This window comes from Mustela nivalis (assembly GCF_964662115.1).
Source record: "Mustela nivalis genome assembly, chromosome: 3".
In the NCBI taxonomy this organism is placed as follows: domain Eukaryota; kingdom Metazoa; phylum Chordata; class Mammalia; order Carnivora; family Mustelidae; genus Mustela; species Mustela nivalis.
Window position 1 is genome coordinate 38567930 of NC_139022.1, and position 22187 is coordinate 38590116.

The 22187-nt window shown below is 35.9% G+C and overlaps 1 protein-coding gene across 4 annotated transcripts in view; it reads right to left on the minus strand.

The window, feature by feature from the left end:
- DTWD2 (DTW domain containing 2) overlaps positions 1 to 22187 on the minus strand; it is a 254048-nt gene that overhangs the window by 193957 nt on the left and 37904 nt on the right. For 2 of the 4 annotated variants that reach the window (XM_082724141.1, XM_082724139.1), the window contains exon 5: positions 890 to 965. The exons of the other annotated variants lie outside the window; for them this stretch is intronic. In XM_082724141.1, the coding sequence (XP_082580267.1) occupies positions 890 to 965 (76 nt within the window). The remainder of the gene's footprint in view (positions 1 to 889; positions 966 to 22187) is intronic. 4 annotated transcript variants of the gene reach the window in all.

Genomic DNA, 22187 nt, shown 5'->3' on the forward strand with positions numbered 1-22187 from the left:
GACCAGAGATCAGAACCTGAGCCAAAATCAAGAGTCACCGATTGAGCCACCCCCAGGTACCCTATACAAAACTATTTTTAACAGTTGTATCCATGACATCATTTAGAGAGACTACTTTAAAAAACCAAGGTACAAGTATTTTCAATATGTATAATATGATGTAATAAAGCAGTAAAGATACACATTTCTTGCTTGAAAATTCCAAAAAAAATCTGAATTTTTTACTTTCGATACCTGGGCACTGTGCACATGAAATAAGCTTTTTTCATATTTAAATTTCTGACAGATTTTAAAGATTCAAAAAATATCTATGCTCTGAGTTCAATTTTTAGATTACAAATTGATAACCTTTCTTTCTACATTTGAGCTCACCCAAAGTATTTTTTTCCCAAAGTATTAATTGTGTTGTGTTTTCTTTATCACAGAAAATCTAAAGCTAAATAAAAATATCTGCAATTTATCAAAATTTGGATCAACTGATCTTTGATACTATGGAGAAAGTCTTCTATCCTATGAGCAACTGTATTGAGGCTTAAATGAAAATGTTTCATTTGGGGGTTAAATTCTTTTTAGTTTTTTCCTCATAATTTTCTAGCAATTTCCACAATAAAAATAACAATGTCTTCTACTGTTTAACCATCAAAAAATGTCTTCCATGTGATCGTGTTCATTTTTTAAAACGTAAGAAATTTATTAAAAACTTACTGCCAATAATAATTAAACTTAGAAAAGTCTGTGAGAAACAAGGTCAATATGCAAAATTCAATTGTATTTTTATACATTTGCAGCAATTTGAAAATTAATTCAACAAAATACAGAGGTGCATGTCCATTAAGCAGCTGCCTTTGGCTCAAGTCATGAACCAAAGGGTCCTAAGATCAAAACTTACATTGGGCTCCCTGCTCAATAGAGAGCCTGCTTCTCCCTCTCCCTCTGCCTGCTGCTCCCCTACTTGCACTCTCTCTCTGTCAAATAAATAAATAAAATCTTTTTTAAAAATCCACAAAATACAGTGTCATAATAGGATCAAAAACATGAAATATTTATAGATACACACAGCAAAATATGTGTAAGACCTAAACCAAGTAAGACCTAAACCAAATGTGTAAGACCTAAACACAAAAGCCACAAACTTGCTAAAACAAATTTAGAAAGAAAAAAAATAGCAAGATACACCACATTCATGTTCATGAACTGGAAGACTCATTTCTGCTAAGATGTCAATTCTCTCAAAATTGATCTACAGATTTTTTTTTAATCTGCCGATTTAGTGTAATCCAAACTAAAATACAGCACATAATTTTGTAACAAACTGACAAGAAGATTCTAAAATCCACGTGAAAATACAAATCAATTTTAGCCAAATCAATTTTTAAAAAGAACAAAAGCTAAATGATTTACAGTACCAGATTCACTGCATAAAACCACAGTATTAAGGATGGTGTAGTATGAGAATAAGGGAAGGCATGGATCAATGAAACTAAATATAGCATTGAGAAATTGACCTACACATACAGATGTCATCGATTGTTTTCTAAAGATACTTAAGTAATTCAACAGGAAAAAAAAAAGGTAATCTTTCCAACAAATGGTGGTGGCACAAATGGTAGATATTCATAGGGGGAGAAAACTGAATCTCAACCCTTATACATCACCTTTATACAGAAATTACATCTGTAATTACATCACCCTTATACAGAAATTAACTCAAAACTGACCATCAATCATAAAGGCAAAATGACAAAGTGTCCTAAAAGAAAGCACTTTGGGAGGGAATTCGAGAAAGAAACATGGTAAACCGACACCTTGATTTTTGTCTAGGAACTGTTCCAGACTTCTAATCTTCAGAACTATAAAATACTAACTTTGTATTGTTTTCAGCTACTAGATTCATAGTAATTTGTTAGGGAAGCAACAGAAAACCACTACAGATTTCAAAAGAATTTACTTATCTATAGTGTTATAGATAACACTATATATATATACACACACACACTCACACTATATATATATATATATATATATATAGCATTGCCTTTTTTCTAGTCTTCATCATCTACCACCAGGACTACTCCTCAAGGGCCAACCTCAAACAGTCTTTTCCTTTTACCTTATTTTCTCATTCTAGATAACATTAATCATAGCCTGGTTTCAATAAGCTTCTACCCAGAAAACAACCCACAAATGTACACCTCAGGCTCTAATAAATCCGTGCTTTCAACTCCAGACTGAAAATTATTACTTTAAAGAGATTCCAAATTCTCAATTTCATTTTCAAGAGAACATCTCAGAAGATACTATGAATACATGGTAAGTGCGAAAATTCTACATCTAATTAGTAGCTGAGCATTCTTCTAAGGAACAAGCATACTTGGATGAAAAGAATCTGAAAACCCTTACTATGGCATCAATTTCAATATATGCTAATGAGTAAGAGGAAGAAGGTGGGTTATGGGCAAGCCCCAGCAGAGTGTGACCTACAGTGTAAAGGACCCTGTCTTTAGAGGCACTGGAGTGGTGGGTAAGTAGCCAAAAGCCCTCCACCTACTGATTCGGACAGGTCAGAAGAATCAGAGGGGCACCAACATGATCCTTCTTTGGATTAAGATTCCAACCACTGGGTGGAGCTTTTGTGATCCAATTTCTAAGAGCAAGAATTAGGAAGGTAGGGATTTCCCCCTGGAGAAAATGGAATGCTAAATCAGAAATCAAGGTTGAAATTCAGTCATCTACACTGAGCCATTCTCAGTGAGGGAAAGCACTCTATATGCAACCATATGGGTTCACCCTAAGTATCCAAATATCAAGCTCAAAACATCAACTGTCCAAAGCTGATGAAAGTAAAGTGCCTAATATCTGCCCTATCCTGATCAAGATGATCCCCTCCTCCCCAAAAAATCCAAACACTAAGACTACGATTGGAAGCACTCGTGCTCCTAAAATTGAATGGGCGCTCAAGGACAGCAAAGACAAGCAACGGGACTTGCAGTCATTAAGACCTCCATTCCCATCTCAGTTCTTACATTTTCAAGCTTAGTAAAACACCCTATGCCTCAGCTTCCTTATCTATGACATTGGACCACTAATAATACTTTTTCAAACAATCTTACAATTTGCTAAAATTATATTACACAATACAAGCTAAATTATTTTCTAACTTGCATTGATATCCCATAGAGATATCATTTATTGTTAATACTGAAAAATAAACATGATCATTAAAAATAAATTAGAATTGAGGGCACCTGGGTGGCTCCATCAGCTGGGCGCCTGCCTTCAGCTCGGGTCATGATCCCAGCATCCTGGCATCAAGCCCCACATCAGGCTTCCCGTTCACTGGGGAGTCTGCTTCTCCCTGCCCCTGCTCTTCTGCTCTCACTTGCTCACTCTCTCTCTCCCTCTCAAATAAATAAATAAATCTTTTTTAAAATAATAATAATAATAATAAGTAAATAAATAAATTAGAATTGAATAACATTCACTTGGGAGTTCTCAAGGAACTCATACGTGAAAATATCAAACTATGAGCTAAAATACATAATAACTATGGAGACTGTGCAAGAATGTTTCAATGTTGTCCATTAAAAAAGGCTCCATGAGGTCTCTTGGAATGACAAACCTGAAACATTCCTCATCACAAGTTGAGCAATTTTCCATATTAAGTAAGAATAATTTCTAGTCATAAAAAGCAATAATATTTTCTGCAAAGGGAATTCATGCTTCCATAGTTCTTCTAGAGAATAAACATTATGGTGCATCTGAGCCTATCATACTGCACGCAGGTCAGATTTTTCATTTTCAAATTTAAAAAAAATGAATCTGGGAAGGAATAGGATAAAATCAATTAAGAGAGTTTTTCTCTAAAGAGGATATAACAAAAACATACACTGCTTATAAATCCAAGAGTCAAGAGAATATAGTACATGTTAATAACATCACATAAGGTATAGATAACACGAATACAGAATTATTCAGCAGAACACAAAGAAATTCCTTAACTTGGAGAATGTAGTCTGGGAAACATAAAAGCAATTAACAACTTCATAAAATATGTGGTGATACACAAAATACATTACTTCAAGTATTCTAGCTAAGAATAAAAACACAGGCTATCTTTGGGTGCCTGGGTGGCACAGCTGGTTAAGCTTCCAACTCTTGGTTTTGGCTCAGGTCATAATCTCAGGGTCTTGGGATCAAGCCCCACGTCAGGCTCCACATTCAGCATGGAATCAGTTTGAGATTCTCCCTCACTTTCCCTTTGCCTCTCCCACTCATTCATGCTGTCCCTCTCTCTCTTAAATAAATATATAGATAAATCTTTTTTAAAAAACACAGGCTGGGTGGCACAATCAGTTGAGCGTCCGACTCTTTGGCTCAGGTCATGATCTCAGGACTGTGGAACTGAGCTCCACATCAGGCTCTGTGCTCAGAAGGGAGTCTATTTGAGGTTCTCTCCATCTCTCTTTCTCTCTCTCAAATAAATAAACCTTTAAAAAAAAAAAAAACTATGATGGCTGTTTTGTTTTGTTTTGTTTTGTTTACTTCAGAAGTCTAAAATAAATGAATGAATGATCTGCCTGCTCAGGGTAGTGTGATTTCTTAATTGGCATGTCGGGGCTAATGGCAGAGTTCACATATAGGCACTCCAGGCATCAATCCTAGCTGAACACAGCCTTTCAGCCATCACTGCCAAATTGCCAGATGTGTGTAGAAAGCTCCCAGACCCTCCAGTCCAGGGTACACATTAAATGAAAACCACCAAGTAACCTCTGCCACACCAAGTGAAACCATGACTGAATTCCTCAACAACAAAACTGTGAGATGCAATACAATGGTGGTTGTTTATAAGATAACAAATTTTGTAGGATTTGTATGTCCCCCAAAACAACCCACAGGTTCAGTGATTTATTAGGACTCACAGAACTCAGCTGAGATTTATTACAGCAAAATAATATAAAGATAATCATCCAGGTGAAAAGATACAGGGGGGAGCACAGATGAAAGCAACCACAAGCTTCAAAGACTCCTCTCCCAGTGAAGTCAAAAAGAACACACTTCAGTCCTCCAGCACCGAGCTATGGCCGCCTGTGTGAAGTGCTGTCCACCAGAGAAGCTCATTACAGACACAGTGCCCAAGGTCTTTACTGGAAGTCAGGGTTGTAGGCACCTTCTGCCTGGAACATACCAAATTTCAGACCCCCAAAGAACAGCAAACAGTCACCAAATACCACATTGATTGCCTAGAGTTTAAGCACAGCGAGCCACTATCATTTTTGGAAACTTTTATGTCTGTGTAGGAAACTATTTACCATTCACAATCCCAGAGGCTAACCACTCTTGCAAGCATGTTACTAAGAACAGCAGTCTTGAGCCTACTATGTGAATTGCTTAGTGTAGATACAGCAATAGATAACTGGAACAAGAGATCACATCACTGTCAAAAAACAGTATACCAAGCTGTACAAGCCACTGGCCTGACCCAACCTAAAATGACACAGCTTCTATTCCTAGGAAAAACTTAAAAGAGGTTAAAAAGGTTCAGTGTGTGAAACCAAATGTACCAAAAATAATTACTTTTTGAAATATGCATCATCGCAAATAACTTCAGAGTAAAATTACTATTAGAAAATTAATTCTTAGGGGCGCCTGGGTGGCTCAGTGTTGGTTAAGCCACTGCCTTCAGCTCGGGTCATGGTCTCAGGGTCCTGGGATCGAGTCCCGTATCGGGCTCTCTGCTCGGTGAGGAGCCTGCTTCCTCCTCTTTCTGTCTGCCTCTCTGCCTACTTGTGATCTCTCTCTGTCAAATAAATAAATAAAATCTTTAAAAAAAAAAAAAACAGAAAGAAAATTAATTCTTAACCTCAACCTTGTATACAATATATTTAAAGTCTCCTAAAGGTTAACCTTGATAAGAATTTATTCTGAAAAATACACATATATTACTTGAAAATAGTAATTTTTTTTTTAAGATTTATTTATTTATTTATTTATTTGACACAGAGAGAGAGAGAGAGATCACAAGTAGGCAGAGAGGCAGGCAGAGAGAGAGAGGAAGGGAAGCAGGCTCCCTGCTGAGCAGAGAGCCCAATGTGGGACTCGATCCCAGGACCCTGAGATCATGACCTGAGCCGAAGGCAGCGGCTTAACCCACTGAGCCACCCAGGCGTCCCGAAAATAGTAATTTAATGGTCATTTGCTACTGGGCAAAAGCAAACCTGCAATGTTACAATGAACTCCTGAGCAGCATAAAATCAGAAGGTAAAATTCTAAATCTAGGGGCGCCTGGGTGGCTCAGTGGGTTAAGCCTTTGCCTTCGGCTCAGGTCATGATCTCAGGGTCCTGGGATCGAGCCCCGCTTCGGGCTCTCTGCTCAACAGGGAGCCTGCTTCCTCCTCTCTCCTCTCTCTCTGCCTGCCTCTCTGCCTACTCGTGATCCCTGTCTGTCAAATAAATAAATAAATAAATCTTTAAAAAAAATTTTTTTAATCTAATAAAGCTTGTCATCAAAAATTAGGATTATTATGAAAACTGGTAATCTGATGCAAAAAAATAATTGTTCTTATTTTATTTTTTTCTAAAAGATTTTATTTATTTGAGAGAGGCCGAATATGAGAGAGAGTTCATGAAAAGAGGGAGGATCAAATGGAGAAGCAGGCTCACTGCCAAGCAGGGAGCCTGATGTGGGACTCAATCCCGGGACTCCAGGATCATAACCTGAGCCAAAGGCAGACACTTAACCAACTGAGCCACCCAGGCCCCAGAATTGTTCTAATTTTAATCACACAAATTGCCATTAAAAATGTTTAGTTCAAGGAGACAAAAAGTTATTCTTAGCTCTCTTGCATACTTGACCTAAAAATATTTACTCAGGTAACAGCAGGAATCACATAGAGTCAATCCTTATTATTTATAGATTCTGTATTTGTAAATTTATCTGGTTGCTAAAATTAATTTTTAAGTAAAGATCAGTCCTCTAGGGTTCACTGTCATTTGCAAACATGCTCATGCATAGAAAAATGGAAAATGCAGTTGCCCAAAGCACACATTACCCCAGCTGAGGTAGAACACAGTGATGCTTCGCCATATTTTTCTGCTTTCATACCGCTTACAAGTATCCTTTTCTCAAGTGTATTAAGTGCCACATTTTGTGTATTTCTGTGCTTTCTTTTGGTGACTTCACCGTTTAAAATGGCCCCCAGCATAGTAATAAAGTGTTCTCTAGTGTTGCTAAGCACAAGAAGGCTGTGATGTGCCCTATAGAGATAATATGTGTGCTAGATAAGCTTCATTCAGGCATGAATTATATAGTGCTGTTGGCCGTGAGTTCAGTTCATCAATCAAGGTATGTATTAAATAAGGTGTCTGTAAACAAAAACACACATAAAACAAGGTTATACATTGACTGACTGAAAAATTGTTGTGACCAGAGGCTTGCAGAAAACTAATCCTATATTTTCCCTATGGCCAATGGCTCAGTATTCAATAACTCAGTGTTCAAAGCAATTTTATAAAACCTAACTATCACAAATATCAAGAATCAACTGTATATACAAACTTCTTCTTCAAGTTTACTATATTGTATAAAGTATTATATTGTATAAAGTTTGATATACAGAGATGTTGGCCCAAATCATAAATGAATCTTTGCAAAGTGAACACACCATTACCCAAATCAAGAAACAGAGCATAACCAGAATCCAGAAACCTCACATTCCCCTTTCCTTCCATTTTTCCCTCCTACCACCACAAAAGAAACTGATCTCTACCTTGACCTCTTAAAACCATAGTTCTGCCAGTTCTTATATCAATATTATGTTTATAAAATTCATTCATTCTCTTACTCATTGTTTAATTTTTATCACTGTGGAATATTCCAATGAATATGCTATAATTTATTCTGTTGATGATGAGAATTGAGGCTTTTTGTAAATTCTGTTAATATGAACATTCTTATACTTTTTAGGCTACACACCTTAGAAATGTTTCCACTTAAAATACATTAAAAGCAAATTTGGGGCGCCTGGGTGGCACAGTGGGTTAAGCCGCTGCCTTCGGCTCAGGTCATGATCTCAGGGTCCTGGGATCGAGTCCCGCATCAGGCTCTCTGCTCAGCAGGGGGCCTGCTTCCCTCTCTCTCTGCCTGCCTCTCCATCTACTTGTGATTTCTCTGTGTCAAATAAATAAAAAATAAAATCTTAAAAAAAAAAGCAAATTTAAGTTATTGTCATAAGAACATCTCTAAACAAATAACTGTAAATAAAATAATGCTGTAAAACTTTGTGCAAGCTTAGCAGGCATGGTATTACTATGAAGATAATGAGGGCAAATTGCAGCAATGAAATGAAAAAAAGGATACTTCAGTTTGCAGAAAAGAAAAATTTTATCCACCCAGGAAGCATAGTCATAATTCTGACATATAAAAAGATAAAGTATTTTGCCTTAAGATGGGCTGGATAACAGAGTTAATAGATTATAAGCAAAAAACAGTGATGGAAAAAATATTCAAAGGATCTCAAAATTGTTATAGCTACCCAAGTATGTTTTCTTATATATCTTACATTTCCCCCAGGATTTAACTATATTATAAAATATAATATGCAAATAAAATTAAATCTATAATTATTTATATTAAAGATTATCATACCTTATAGTATAAGCTTATATTTTTTCTAAGATATTTTACCTGTATTTTTTGGGTTTTCTAATTTAAATTCAATTAGCCAACATACAGTATATCATTAGTTTTTGATACAGGGTTCAATAATTCATTAGTTGCGTGTAACACCCAGTGTTCACCACATCACATGCCTGCATTTTTTTGAGAACCACATTATCAACAACCTATGACCTCTCTTAAAATTCTAAACGCTGAATAAAAGGGAGGGGAGGAGTCCAAATGCCTGAGAACACACATTGCACTGTAAGTATGTCCAACAATCTAACATTGTCAAATGTTAAATCATGTTTAAACACATAAATAGTTTATGTTTAAACACATAGATATGTTTAAACACATAAATAGTAGCATAACACAATCAAATTTGGGGAAAAGCAAATTTTTGATTTTACAATCCAGTTCAGTTTTCAACAATTTGATTTTCACTGAGAATCAAGTTGAAACAGAGACCAAAATGCATATGATACAATTCTCTGTGTAAAGTTCATTATCTTGCCTAAAGTCACACCTTTTATGTAACTGGGGAAAATGCTATATGCTGGTATGCATTTATGGCAGTATACCATGTTAGTTTAAACAAAAGAGATATACTGTATCTGATTAAGTGTGACAACAGGCTGTAAACTGTGTCTGAGACCTGTCAACATAAGCTAGACAAGTTCTTTTTTTTTTTTTTTTTTTTTTTTTTTTTTATTTATTTGACAGACAGAGATCACAAGTAGGCAGAGAGGCAGGCGGAGAGAGAGAGAGGAGGAAGCAGGCTCCCTGCTGAGCAGAGAGCCCGATGCGGGACTCGATCCCAGGACTCTGAGATCCTGACCTGAGCCAAAGGCAGAGGATTAACCCACTGAGCCACCCAGGCGCCCTAGACAAGTTCTTGATTATCCATAAAGTGGATTACAAATTCAGATCATCAAGAGATCAAAATGACTTCATTAGGAATATTTATTTTTAACACAAGCTAAACTCAAAATTAAACTGCAATGGTTCACTATAATCTTAAGTTCTTATTAATGATTTATAATTATCTCCCTTTTATTATTTCTGTTTGGGGCAATTTACCATGAAACATATTCTAAGAATTTGTCTATATGATCACATAACAATATACCTTCTCTTACCTTATGTTATATCAATATATGTCACTGTATCCAGTGGTTCTCTTGAGAAAATAATTCATGAAAATACAATTATTTAACTTGATGAAGTTATGAACAATGAAAAGCTGCAAATATGTTACTTGAAATATCAGTTATCAAATGTTCAAAGGCAAAAAGAGTTTTTTAAGTGCATCCTTTGTATTGAATACTACCTAAAACAAAGTAGGGACTCAAAAAATATTAATAGGATGGATGAAATATAAGTAGGTTCATCTGTGGGAATGCATAGCTAAAAGATAAACCACATGAATATATGACAACTGTAACTCATTTATACTCAAATAAAGATCAAATAATAAATCATAAACTGGTTAGAGTACCCAGATTTCTATAAATCAAAAAACAAAAACAAACAAACAAAATAAAACAAAAAATTTTCAGGTGAGACTGAATATTTACTGTCAAACTCATCGTTATATTTAAATATTTATCATTATTTTTCTTCAACATAATTATCTCAATGGATCTTTTTCATATTGGAGAACATATTGTTTATAGTTTAAAATGTTTCTGATCACTGGAGAGCGTAAAACCAAGAACTATAGTGTTTTCAATCACATTCACCTCTACAAGCATCCATTTGGGAAAAGTATGCCTGTTAGTTTATATGGTAATCAACACATTATTCACAGTAGACTTAAAATCTACTAGAACTCATAAGTCTATAATAATTTCTGAGACATCTTCTTTGGTGTATACACAATTGATTGCCATATGGATCTTAAGATTTGGATTGCATGCAAAGTTGTTAATGATATCAAAGGACCAGATGCTCTAAGATTATATGTCGTCAAAAATTTGTTTATATCCTTTTATGCCATATAAATAGATATTTGCATTACTATATAATCTTTCTATATATTTGACATGAGATTATATCCTTTGGGTGCATCTGTATATTTTATCATACTAAAATGGACACCAGTTTTTATTACTAATTTATCTTTGCTTTCATCAAAAATATCTTTAAATTTATTATAGTAAAAACAGTATATCATAAAACTCCATTTTTTTTTCAACAAAAATGTGGTTACTAATCTTCACTGGCCAAAATGATAAAACCTCAGTCAGTATTCTTAAAACATAGTGGGAACAATAGTGCCTAAAATTTTTTTCCTGGGAAACAAACGAGATAAATTTTAAATAACTTTTAAAACTAACTGCTACATAACTAGTAAGGATTATAAATGTGTTTTTATAAGTTCAAATAATGTTGACAACATTTCTCCTTTTCGAAAGATAAAATCATAAATTATGAGAGAAATGGACACTGTACATCATAGTAACTGAAGAAAAATAAACAGCCTTCATAAAACATTACTTATAAACCATAATCTAGTGGGAATACTCATCACTGTTAAGAAGTTAGAAGGATTCCAATTCTACCAAGCAAAAACTCAGCAGCACTTGAGTCCAGCTATAAAATACTTTGAGAATACCAAGTATGATATGGTCCTCTGAAGCTTATCAGAATTTTCAAAGGAAAGTGTTAGGACCACCAAATCTCTAGCTAACTATCTAAAGGAGATGGTGAACACCTCTAAATGTGGTTTAAAAATTGAGTGTTACAGGGGTGCCTGGGTGGCTCAGTCAGTTGAGCATTCAACTCTTGATTTTGGCTCAGGTTATGGTCTCAGCGTTGTGGAATCAAGCCCTATTTCAGGCTCCACACTCAGCAGGGAGTCTGCTTGAGATTCTCTTTTTCCCTCGACCTTAGCCCCTCTCCCACTCACACGCATGCCCGCTGTCTCTCTTAAATAAATAAATGTTTTTTAAAAAGTTGAGTAAATATCATGCACTATGCACTGTCATTACGAAGACAAAAATCCCATTAAAAATAAATTTGAGTTTCCCAGAAAGGTAAAGTTATGTACCAAAATTTTAAAAAAATAAAAAATAATAGTAATAATAATCTCTGCCATATTTAACATCATCATAATCCCATCTATTAATGCATATTTCAAATTCAATCAAGTGAAACAAAAGAGCTAAAGAGAAAAAACATTTTGCCTTAAAATGTAACATTTATATTAGATAATTTTACATACATATTAGGACAGAATTATGTCACAAAGAATACAGAATCAAAATCTATTGCCTTATTTAGGATTATAATGAACATCTTTGAATGCACACCATTAGTGTCTATATTAAATTTGGAATTACAGCAAAAATAGGTGATTCAATTAAAAAGACATTTAAAATAATAATCAGATACCACTTTATACCATCACATTAGCAAAAGGTAAAATGATGACAATACCCAGGACTGCTGAGAGTATGGGGCCATAGACACTTTCCTGGACTATTAGTGGAGATTGCTCTGCCAGTATCTTCCAAAGTATAAAATGTACATACTTTCTGACCCCAAATCCACTTCTAAGAGTCTAATAAAAATTCTCCCACATTCAAAAAGCTACTGTGTTCAAAGATGTTCACTAAAATTTAGTACTCATACCTAAAATGTCCAGTAAAAGGAATGGTTACATAAGCTATCATACACATGTCACAAACAAAAGATCCAAAATATGTCAAATACAAAAAAAAAAAAAACTTAATTCCAGAGTAATATATTCTAACTGTTGTACCATATTTTTAAGATACACATTAATGTAGGAAAAAAAAAGGCATTTTTGTTTGTTTTTTAACCAGCTAACATTAAGGTTTCTGCCTGTGTTCAGGGAAATTCTCCCACAAAATGAGATCTACAAAGAGATAAATAATCAGACATACCTAAATCTCCACTGAATCTGTAGGCAATGACAAATGGAAAGGTAAGAGAAGGGATAACAGAAGAAACAGACATGCAGAAAGAGAGACACAGACAGACAAAGAGGGAGAGTGGATTATTGCAAAAAACCAGAAGTGCGTGGAGAAAGAACAGGGCTACTGAACATTCCATTTTAAATCGCTCACCTTGTTCCACCCCTCTGCAAGCCCTGTAACTTCATCTAATCCAGCATTCATTAGTGTCTATTATATATAAACATGAACTCTCTGTGTATGTGATGTGGAGTGAACTAGGAAAGGGCCAACCTTCCATATCTGGATAGACACAAGGCTGAATCCATGTAAGATGAGGAGGAATTCAGAGCAAGAGTGATCATTATATGCTTGCAGAAAACTCCTGCAGCATAGTTGATAAGGAACACAAGACAATTTTATTTAAATCTCAAAAGACAAAGTACCTTTGTTAATACCTGCATTATATACTTATGTGTATGTTTATAATTGTCTACATATGTGTCATGTGTTTATGTAGATAAAACATTATTTACCGCTATTTGATTTGTTAAAATAAAATTTCCCTTTTTATTTCATCCTACAAATATTTAAATTTCTCAGCCTTGCTCTTTCCTCCAAGGACCAAGTAACTAATGGAATTTCTGGTTTATCTTGGAGAACACAAGCCCTCCTAGCTAGTAATTGCTAGTGAAAGGAATCTCAGAAAGATAAAAAGAGATGCTCAGGCTCATTCTGCCGAGGGCAAAACATTCGAAGTCCGAGGACCTGTCCTGATAACACACAACTGAAAGCATTCACAAGGATACAAGTCTAGTATAGAGGCTGTTAAGTTACAAATGTAATAATCACCCTGTTCTATGTTCTATTTTCTGTGATAAAACCATCCTTCAACTGCTTATTTGTAATGAAGAAGTCTCTCAAGTCATCTGGAGCCAAAGAGTCCTAGCATGTCCTGGGACTAAAGCCTTTATTGAACAAATCTGGGTTTTTTTTAATTGGTTGTCTTGTTTGATAAGTGATTGCCCTGGTAATAGAATTTGACCTCTCATTTCTATTTCTGAAGATTTAAATACCTGGAGCACAGCTTTGTTAGCCATAAAAATTTTGGAAACTTTATCTCTTTCCATTCTTCATGCATAAAGGTACAATAGGCTGACTTCTCTGGTAGATTCCTTACCTTAAAAATCAACACATGTATTTTAAAATGCATTAACTGGATTTCATCAAAATTAAGAAATTCTGCACTTCCAAAGAGACTCTCTGCTAAGCGGATGAAAAGACAAGCCACAGACTAGAAGGAAATATTTGCAAATCACATACATAATAAAGGATTTGTACCCAGAATACATAAAGAACTCTCAGACTCAAGGGCCTGCAGTGGAAGGTGCAGTGGGGGGGGGGGGGGCTTCCAAACTCATTAAGAAAACAGAGGAGCCAATTTAAAAATGGGCAAAAGATTTGATGTACACTTTACCAAAGACAGACCACAAATAAGCAGGTGAAAAGACATTAGGCATCATTAATGATCAGGTAAATGCAAAACAAAGCCACAAAAGATATCCCTATACAATTATTATAATGACTAAAACATCAAAGACTGCCCATATCAAGTGTTATCACGGACGTGAAGAAACTGGATCTCATAAACTACTGAAGGGATGCAACATGGTAAAACCATTTCAGAAAGCAGTTTGATAGTTTTCCAAAACTGTCCACCACCACCCCCATTTTTTTAAGTCTAGCATACACCTATTACATGAATCCAAGCATCCCATTCCTAGGTGAAACCACTCAAAGAGAAAGCATACATCCATACAAAGATTTGTAATGATGCACCAGCTACATTATTCGTAATAGCCCAAACCCGAAAACAACCCAAAGGTCATGAACAGATGCCCACATAAACAAAGTGCACGGTGTAATAAAAAAGAATGAACTTTGGATACACACCAAAAAGAATAAACTGCAAAATGATTAGGCCAAGTGAAAGAAGTCATACCAAAAAAAAAAAAAAAAAAAGGTATTAATGTGTAATTATATTCATATAAGATTCTAGGAAATGCAAACTAATTGATAGTAGCAGATAGAAGAAGGTTGTCTCAGGACAGGAGAAGAGAGGAATAAAGAATGACAAAAGCTCAGGCCACCTGGGTGGCTCAGTCCTTATGTGTCTGCCTTAATCTTAGGTCATGATCCCAGGGTCCTGGGATTGAGCCCCACATCGGGCTCCCTGCTCAGCAGGAAGCCTGCTTCTCCCTCTCCCACTCCCCCGACTTGTGTGTGTTCCCTCTCACTGTGTCTCTCCCTGTCAAATAAATAAATAAAATCTTAAAAAAAAAAAAAAATGACAAAGCTCAAGAAAATTTGTTAAGTGATGGACACATGTTTACTATCTTCACCCTGATGATGGTTGCACAGGTGCAAACATGTGTTAAAACTTAGCAAACTGTACACTTTAAACATGCACAGTTTATTCCATAAGAGTTACACACCAGAATTTAAACAGGAAAAGGATGATGCCAGGATACGATGATTATGCATCTATTCACCACAATGATCCAAATAAGGAAACTGTGCTGACAATGGGTTCACAAGTCAGACACATCGGAAGAATTATCATGCGTGCAGGATAATGCAAACGATAAAGGACAATTCAACAAACTGCCACTGGAGACTATGTACCTGCTATACTCCAACACAGCACAAAAAGAAAAATGCAAACAAAGAAAAACAAGGGCAGATGGCAAATGAACTACCACATCACACTCTCTTTTAGTATTTAAAGAAGATACCATAACAAATCATTACAGAAAGTTATCTTGCTATATATATTTCTTTCTTTTTTTAAGTTTTTTAAATTTTTATTTATTTGACATACAGAGAGAGAGAGAGAGAGACCACATGTAGGCAGAGAGAGAGGTCGGGGAGGTGGGGGGAGAGAGGGCAGGGAAGCAGGCTCCCCGCTGAGCAGAGAGCCTGATGCGGGCTGGATCCCAGGACCTTGAGATCATGACGTGAGCCTAAGGCAGAGGCTTAACCCACTGAGCCACCCAGGCGCCCCACTATATATATTTCTAAAAAGAAATGCCTAAGAAACAAAAATTTCGATTTCTCTTATTACTGACTGTTTTTGCCGTTCCTGATAAATGACTTTACAATGAAAATTCTGCCAATGTAACAATTCATAAGGAAAATGTAACTGCTGTGTTCACACCTCTAAATATTTAAGATATCATATAACCTATTATTTTTGTTTTCAGGTAACTCCCAGCAATGGTAATTTTCCATTACTATAAAATAAAATGATACTTTGTATATTCTTCAATTGATTATCATCATATATTCATTTTAAATAAAAAGTTTTCTAAGTTAGATACACATTTTTAAGGGCATTTGCTTCTTCTAGTGACTTCCATCCTATACCACATATTATATCTTAAGTGTTAAGATGTCCAAATTATCAAGTAAACCATCTCCGATATAATAATATTTTATGAAGAAAGGTAATAACCCTGCTTCCTTTTTCTACTTAATCCCCAAAACTGTAAGCTAAGTTTCAAGATAGTGCTCCCAGGTAAATTAAGACTGCACTATGTTTATCTAAAGAAAACCCCTTATGAGAATAGCCATATCCCAAGCAAAGAAACTTTAAGAAATTCTAGACCAAGACCAATGCAGTAAACCCTACACCAAAAAGGCTGGGGGTGGGGGGTGGGCAGGAACACCACAATTATTATTAAATGTTTGTGGTTACCTAATAGATTATTGTCAATCTCTGTAAATAAACTGTTAGCTCCATGAAGACATAGATCAGGTCTACTCTAGTCCGCTAACAAAACCAAAAACATCAGAATAGACTACGGAGCTGAGAAAGCATTTCAACAGATACATGTTGTACAAATGAGTTAGTGAACCAATGAATAAGTGAATAAATAAGCAAACATATAAACAATTGACAAAGAGAACACACGAAAAGACATTCTGAAGAAAAAAAAGTTTAGACTACAACTTTTCTGTCTTTTCAAGGATATTAAACACGTACTTTTTGAAATAATAGGACGATAAAAGAAAAAAGTTAGGAGAAAAAATACTAAAACTATTATTTTAAAAAAAGAATAAAAATAGTATTGTACTCTAAAAAGCAGAAATGAAATTGAGGAAAAAAATAAAACATGCATGAGAAAAAAATCATTTAAATATGTCAGAAAAAAATGAGACAAAGATGATCAGGAAGATGGGGAATGGCCAATCTCCAACAAATGGTACTGGAAAAGCTAAAGCTGGACCCGTATTTTACACCATACATGAAAAAGAAATCAAAATGAATTCAAGACATAAATAAGACCCAAAGCTAAAAGCCTCCTAAGAAAACCAGGGGAACAGCTTCACAACATTGTGGCACACGACGATGTGGCAAAAATTTCATGGATGTGATACCAAAAGCACAGGTAACAAAAGAAGAAATGGGCAAAAAGAACTACTTGAGTAAAAAGTTGAAAAAGCTTTTCTGAATAACAATGTAATATGCATCGCATTCCTGTTTGCCTTTTGATGAGGGCATTTCTCCCTGGTAACTGACAGAGGTGTGTCTTAGCACAGGGTGCTGTAACAAAATACCACAGACTAGCTGATGATGGGAAATTTGGGGATTTCCCAGTTATGAGGCTTATATAGGAGACTTAGAGCTCAGAATTTATATCCTAGCCTTGGGAAACAACGCTCTGTGACTATCTTCATGTTTCTGCTCGCTCAGGCCTTTCTGAGCACAGAGCACTGGTGCCTCAGTGAAAGAACACGTGGAATGGTGCACATACCTTGGAAGTTGAGTATAGACTGTTACACTGTTTATGAGCACCAAAAAAAAAAAAATTTTTTTTTTTTTGGAAGGAAATGCAAGATACTTTTAACTCTAAAAAGTTGCAAGGAGGGAAATGCAGTTAGGGGGTTACCTGGAAGGGAGGCAAAGGGAATTATTAACTACCGCTTTATTATTTTTTTTAAGATTTTATTCATTTATTTGTCAGAGAGAATGAGAGAGAGAGAGAGAGAGAGAGAGAAAGCAGGAGGTGAAGCAGGCAGAGGGAGAAGCAGGCTCCTCACGTAGCAAGAAGGCCCCGGTGGAACTCAATCCCGGGACCTTGGGAACATGACCTGAGTGGAAGGCAGATGCTTAACCGACTAAGCCACCCAGGTGTCCCTAACTATTGCTTTAACTGCCAATTTCTTTCAATAGTTAATAGTATTGTATCTATTACTACACCTATCAAGAATCATCAGTTTCCCTCTCCTCCTTTAAAGGCAGACTCTTTGACTCATGAAATTGTGTCTTTTTGTGGATTGAGTTGTCCAAAAGGTATGAACAACATCTGGGCCATAATAAAATTTTTCAATATCTCACTGACATTCAATACCTGTTACATAACAATTACCACCTAGATATGAGAAAATATGTATAACTCTTTCTAATCTCTCTTAAGAAAGGTATATAAATATATAGGCAAGTCTAATTTAAAATCACAAAAATGAAGTCTATTTAATTAATTCCCAGAGATAAATCATACCAGTGACTGAAAAACATATTGTTCTAATATTGGATGCTTACCCCAACTGCTCCCATTTTCCAGACTGGCCCTAACACTTCTTCCTCCACACACTCTCAGACAGGAGCCTCTAGATCCTTCTCTGTAATTAAGATTATAGATTAATTCTTTCATCCCCTTAATACCAACATTGTATTTGACATAGAAACTTTAAACACATATGTCAGAATTCTTTACCAGGCCTTTGCATGCTAGCTGCGTGATCTCAGGCAAGTTACTTAACATCTCTGTGTCTCAGTTTTTGTTTCTACTAAATGAAAATCATATTAAATTATCATGACAATTAAATGAGTCGATATTCGTATTTAGAAAAGTGACACATAATAACTAATACAGGAACGTTTGGGAAATTAAATTAATTAAGAACAGAGTAACAGCTTCTCAACTTCTTAAAATATTTCTAGCATTTGGTGTCCAGAGATTCATAAGCCCTTCTCCCAAATCTGAAATCTCCTTTGACTTTTATACTTAGGGCCTCCAATCTTTTTTTAACTTGCTTCTTTTTCTATAAGCATTTAAGCAACTAGTACCCAAGAAACTAAAGAAAAAACAGGTAAGTTGGACTTCACCAAAATTAAAAACTTTTTTGCATCACAGAACACAATTAGGAAAATAGAAGAATACCCCAGGGAAAAGAGGAAGTACTTGCAAGTCATATATCTAATATGGGGCATTCTACGAATATTTAAAAAATGCTTTAAACTCAATCATAAGAAAAACAAAATACCAAGGGGCAACTGGGTAGCTCAGTCCGTTAAGTGCCTGCATTCAGCTCAGGTCATGATCCCAGGGTCCTGGGATCAAGCCTTCCACAGGGCTCCTTGCTCATCAGGAAGTCTACTTCTCCCTGCGCCCCTACCCTCCACTAGTGCAACCTCTCTCTATCCTTCTCTGTCAAACAAAATCTTAAAAAGAAAAAAAGCAAAATAGCGAATTTAAAGATCAGCAAAGCACTTGAAAGCCATTTCTCCAAAAACGATACACAAATGACCAATTAGCACATACAAAGATGATGCTTGACATCATTAATCACTAGGGAAACACACACATACACGTGTGCAAGGGCGCACGCACACACACACACAAAGACATAAGTAAGGTTGGCCCAGAAATGGAGAAATTGAATCATTCAGACATTCATGCATCACTAGAGGAAATATAAAATAGTGCATCAGCCTTGTGAAATACTTTGGCAGTTCCTCAAAAACTTCAGTTACTAAATGACCCAACAATTCTACTCTCAGGTATGTACCCAAAAGAACTGAAAAAAGGCAGGCACACAAAAACCTACAGACAAATATTTATAACAGCCTCATCTGGGGTGCCTGGGTGGCTCAGTGGGTTAAGCCTCTGCCTTCGACTCGGGTCATGATCCTAGGATCCTGGGATTGAGCCCCACATCAGCTTAGCAGGGAGCCTGCTTCTCCCTCTCCCTCTGCCTGCTGCTCTGCCTACTTCTGCTCTCTCGTGCTCTATCAAATAAATAAATAAAATAATTTTTTTTAAAAAAGCATCATCACAAGAGCCAAAAAGTGGAAACAAACAAAATGTCCATCAATGGATTAATGATAAACAAAATGTGGTATATGCATATACTGGAATATTACTCAGCCATAAAAAAGAGTGGAATACTGACATGTGCTACAACACAGGTCAACTCTGAAATATCTGTGGTTCAGTCACAGAAGCCTGACACAGAGGCTACCAACTGTATAATTCTGTCTATAGAAAATATCCCAGAAAAATCTACAGAGACAACAAACAGAGCAGTGGGTCACCTGCATTTGTGAATGGGGGAAGGTAAAAGGGGACTAACAATGAGTACAGAGCTTTTGGGGGGAAAGGAACTGAAAAACATGAAAATATTGTGGAATATGATAATGGTGACAGTTATACAACTTTGCATATATACTAAAATCCACTGAACTGTACACTACAAAGGCCTACCTTTAAAGGTTGTGAATTACATGTCGATTTTAAAATACCTAGTGCAGCAGTGCTTCTCAAACTTTAATGTATAGAAGAATTATCCAGATGTTTTGTTAAAATAGCGATCCTGAGTAATTCTAAAGTGGCAGTTGATATTCTGCATTTCTAAGCGACTTCCCAGTGATGCCAATGCTGCTGGTCCACGAACCACACTCTGACAAGGAAGGCAGAGCACCTCCTTCCACAGTCTGCTGCTGTATACCTCTACCTGACTTATTCCACTTGAGAATAATAATGCCTTTCATTTCAGGCACTACATTAGGCAAATGATTTGTGACATAAAATCATAAATTTAGGTTATTGTTAAAGTAAATTCAACACAAAATTTTTTTTTAATTAGCAAATTCTAGGAATAGCCTGAAATGCTGAATTAGAATGCAGGAGAAGCAGATTATACCTCTGGATCTCCCCATAACTGGCTGCGACTTCAGCAGAGTCATTTATTGCTGGCCTTTAGCTTCCTGACTTCTGAAATGCTAAGAATTTATTAATCTTTAAGATTCTTTCTGGGGGGCACCTGGGTGGCTCACCGCATTAAAGCCTCTGTCTTCGGCTCAGGTCATGATCTCAGGATGCTGGGATGGAGCCCGCATTGGGCTCTCTGCTCAGCAGGGAGTCTGCCTCCCCCTCTCTCTCTGCCTGCCTCTCTGCCTACTTGTGATTTCTGTATGTCAAATAAATAAATAAAAATCTTAAAAAAAAAAATAAAGAACTCAATGAGAAACAGATGGAAATAGGGAAGCGATGAATTTCATGCACATATTTCTTTTTTATTTTTCTTTTTAAGTAAACTCTAGGCACAACATAGAGCGTGAACTCACGCCCCTGATTTCAAGAGTCATATGCTCTCTCGACTGAGCCAGGCAGCCTCCCCTCATGTAGAGATTTCTGGTAACTTTCTTTAAATTATCCTTTCACATATAGCAAGTCATAATTCCTCTCAATTTATGTCCTACTACCTGGAATGATATACCCAACAGAAGCAAGTTAACTCAAGTTCTATATATAAATACAATGCCATCTACAACTTGGAGATAAGCCTCATCACCCATGAGGAGAATACAACACTCCAACACATGAGCCAGAAGAGATCCAGAGGTACAGATACAGTCTATCAAAAACAAAAAACAAAAAACCATGAAAGATATGTGCAGATCAAAAAAGATCATCGATGCATTATAAACCCCTGGCATTCTGCATTTAACATTCAACTCTTCTTACTATGCCCCAAAGATCTGAAAGTTCCATGACATGAAATACTTACTTTGTTACTAATTTAAAACACATTTATTAAAAGACACAGTACAGAAGTCACTTAACAAACAATAAGTAAATTACGCTATTCAGACTCTATATCTCAAACAGGTTGTATTGTGCACTCGTTTTCCAGAATCTTTTATAAATTATTCAATGAAATAAAAAACAAAACAAAACAAACAAAAAATCTGTTTCTTTTGAAAAGGAAAAGGGTATTAAAAAAATAAGCCAACTCCCAATGCTGGTAATAGAAGTAAACGAACATGAAATTCTGGAGAGAATTAAAAGATAATCTGAAGAAAACAAAAACACTAAACTTGAAAAGGCATCTGCACTCCCATGTTCACCACAGTATTATCGACAGTAGCCAAGATATGGAAACAATCTAAGGGTCCATAGATGGATGAACGCATAAAGAAAATGATACACACATAAACAGACACACACAGTGCACATTATTCAGCCACTTAAAAAAGGAAATCTTGTCATTTGCAACAACATGGATAAACTTGAGGGCATTATACAAGGTGAAATAAGTCAAACAGAGAAAGATAAACACCATATAACCTCACTCACAGGTTGAATCTTAAAAAAATAATAATAATCTAAACAAATGAGCTCCTAGACACAGAGAAAAGATCAGTGGTTGCCAGAGGTGGAGGACAGAGGGGAGGCAAAATGGGTGAAGTGGGGTCAAAAGATACAAGCTTCCAACAGGTAAGTCACAGGGATGTAACACAGAGCATGGCAAATATGGTT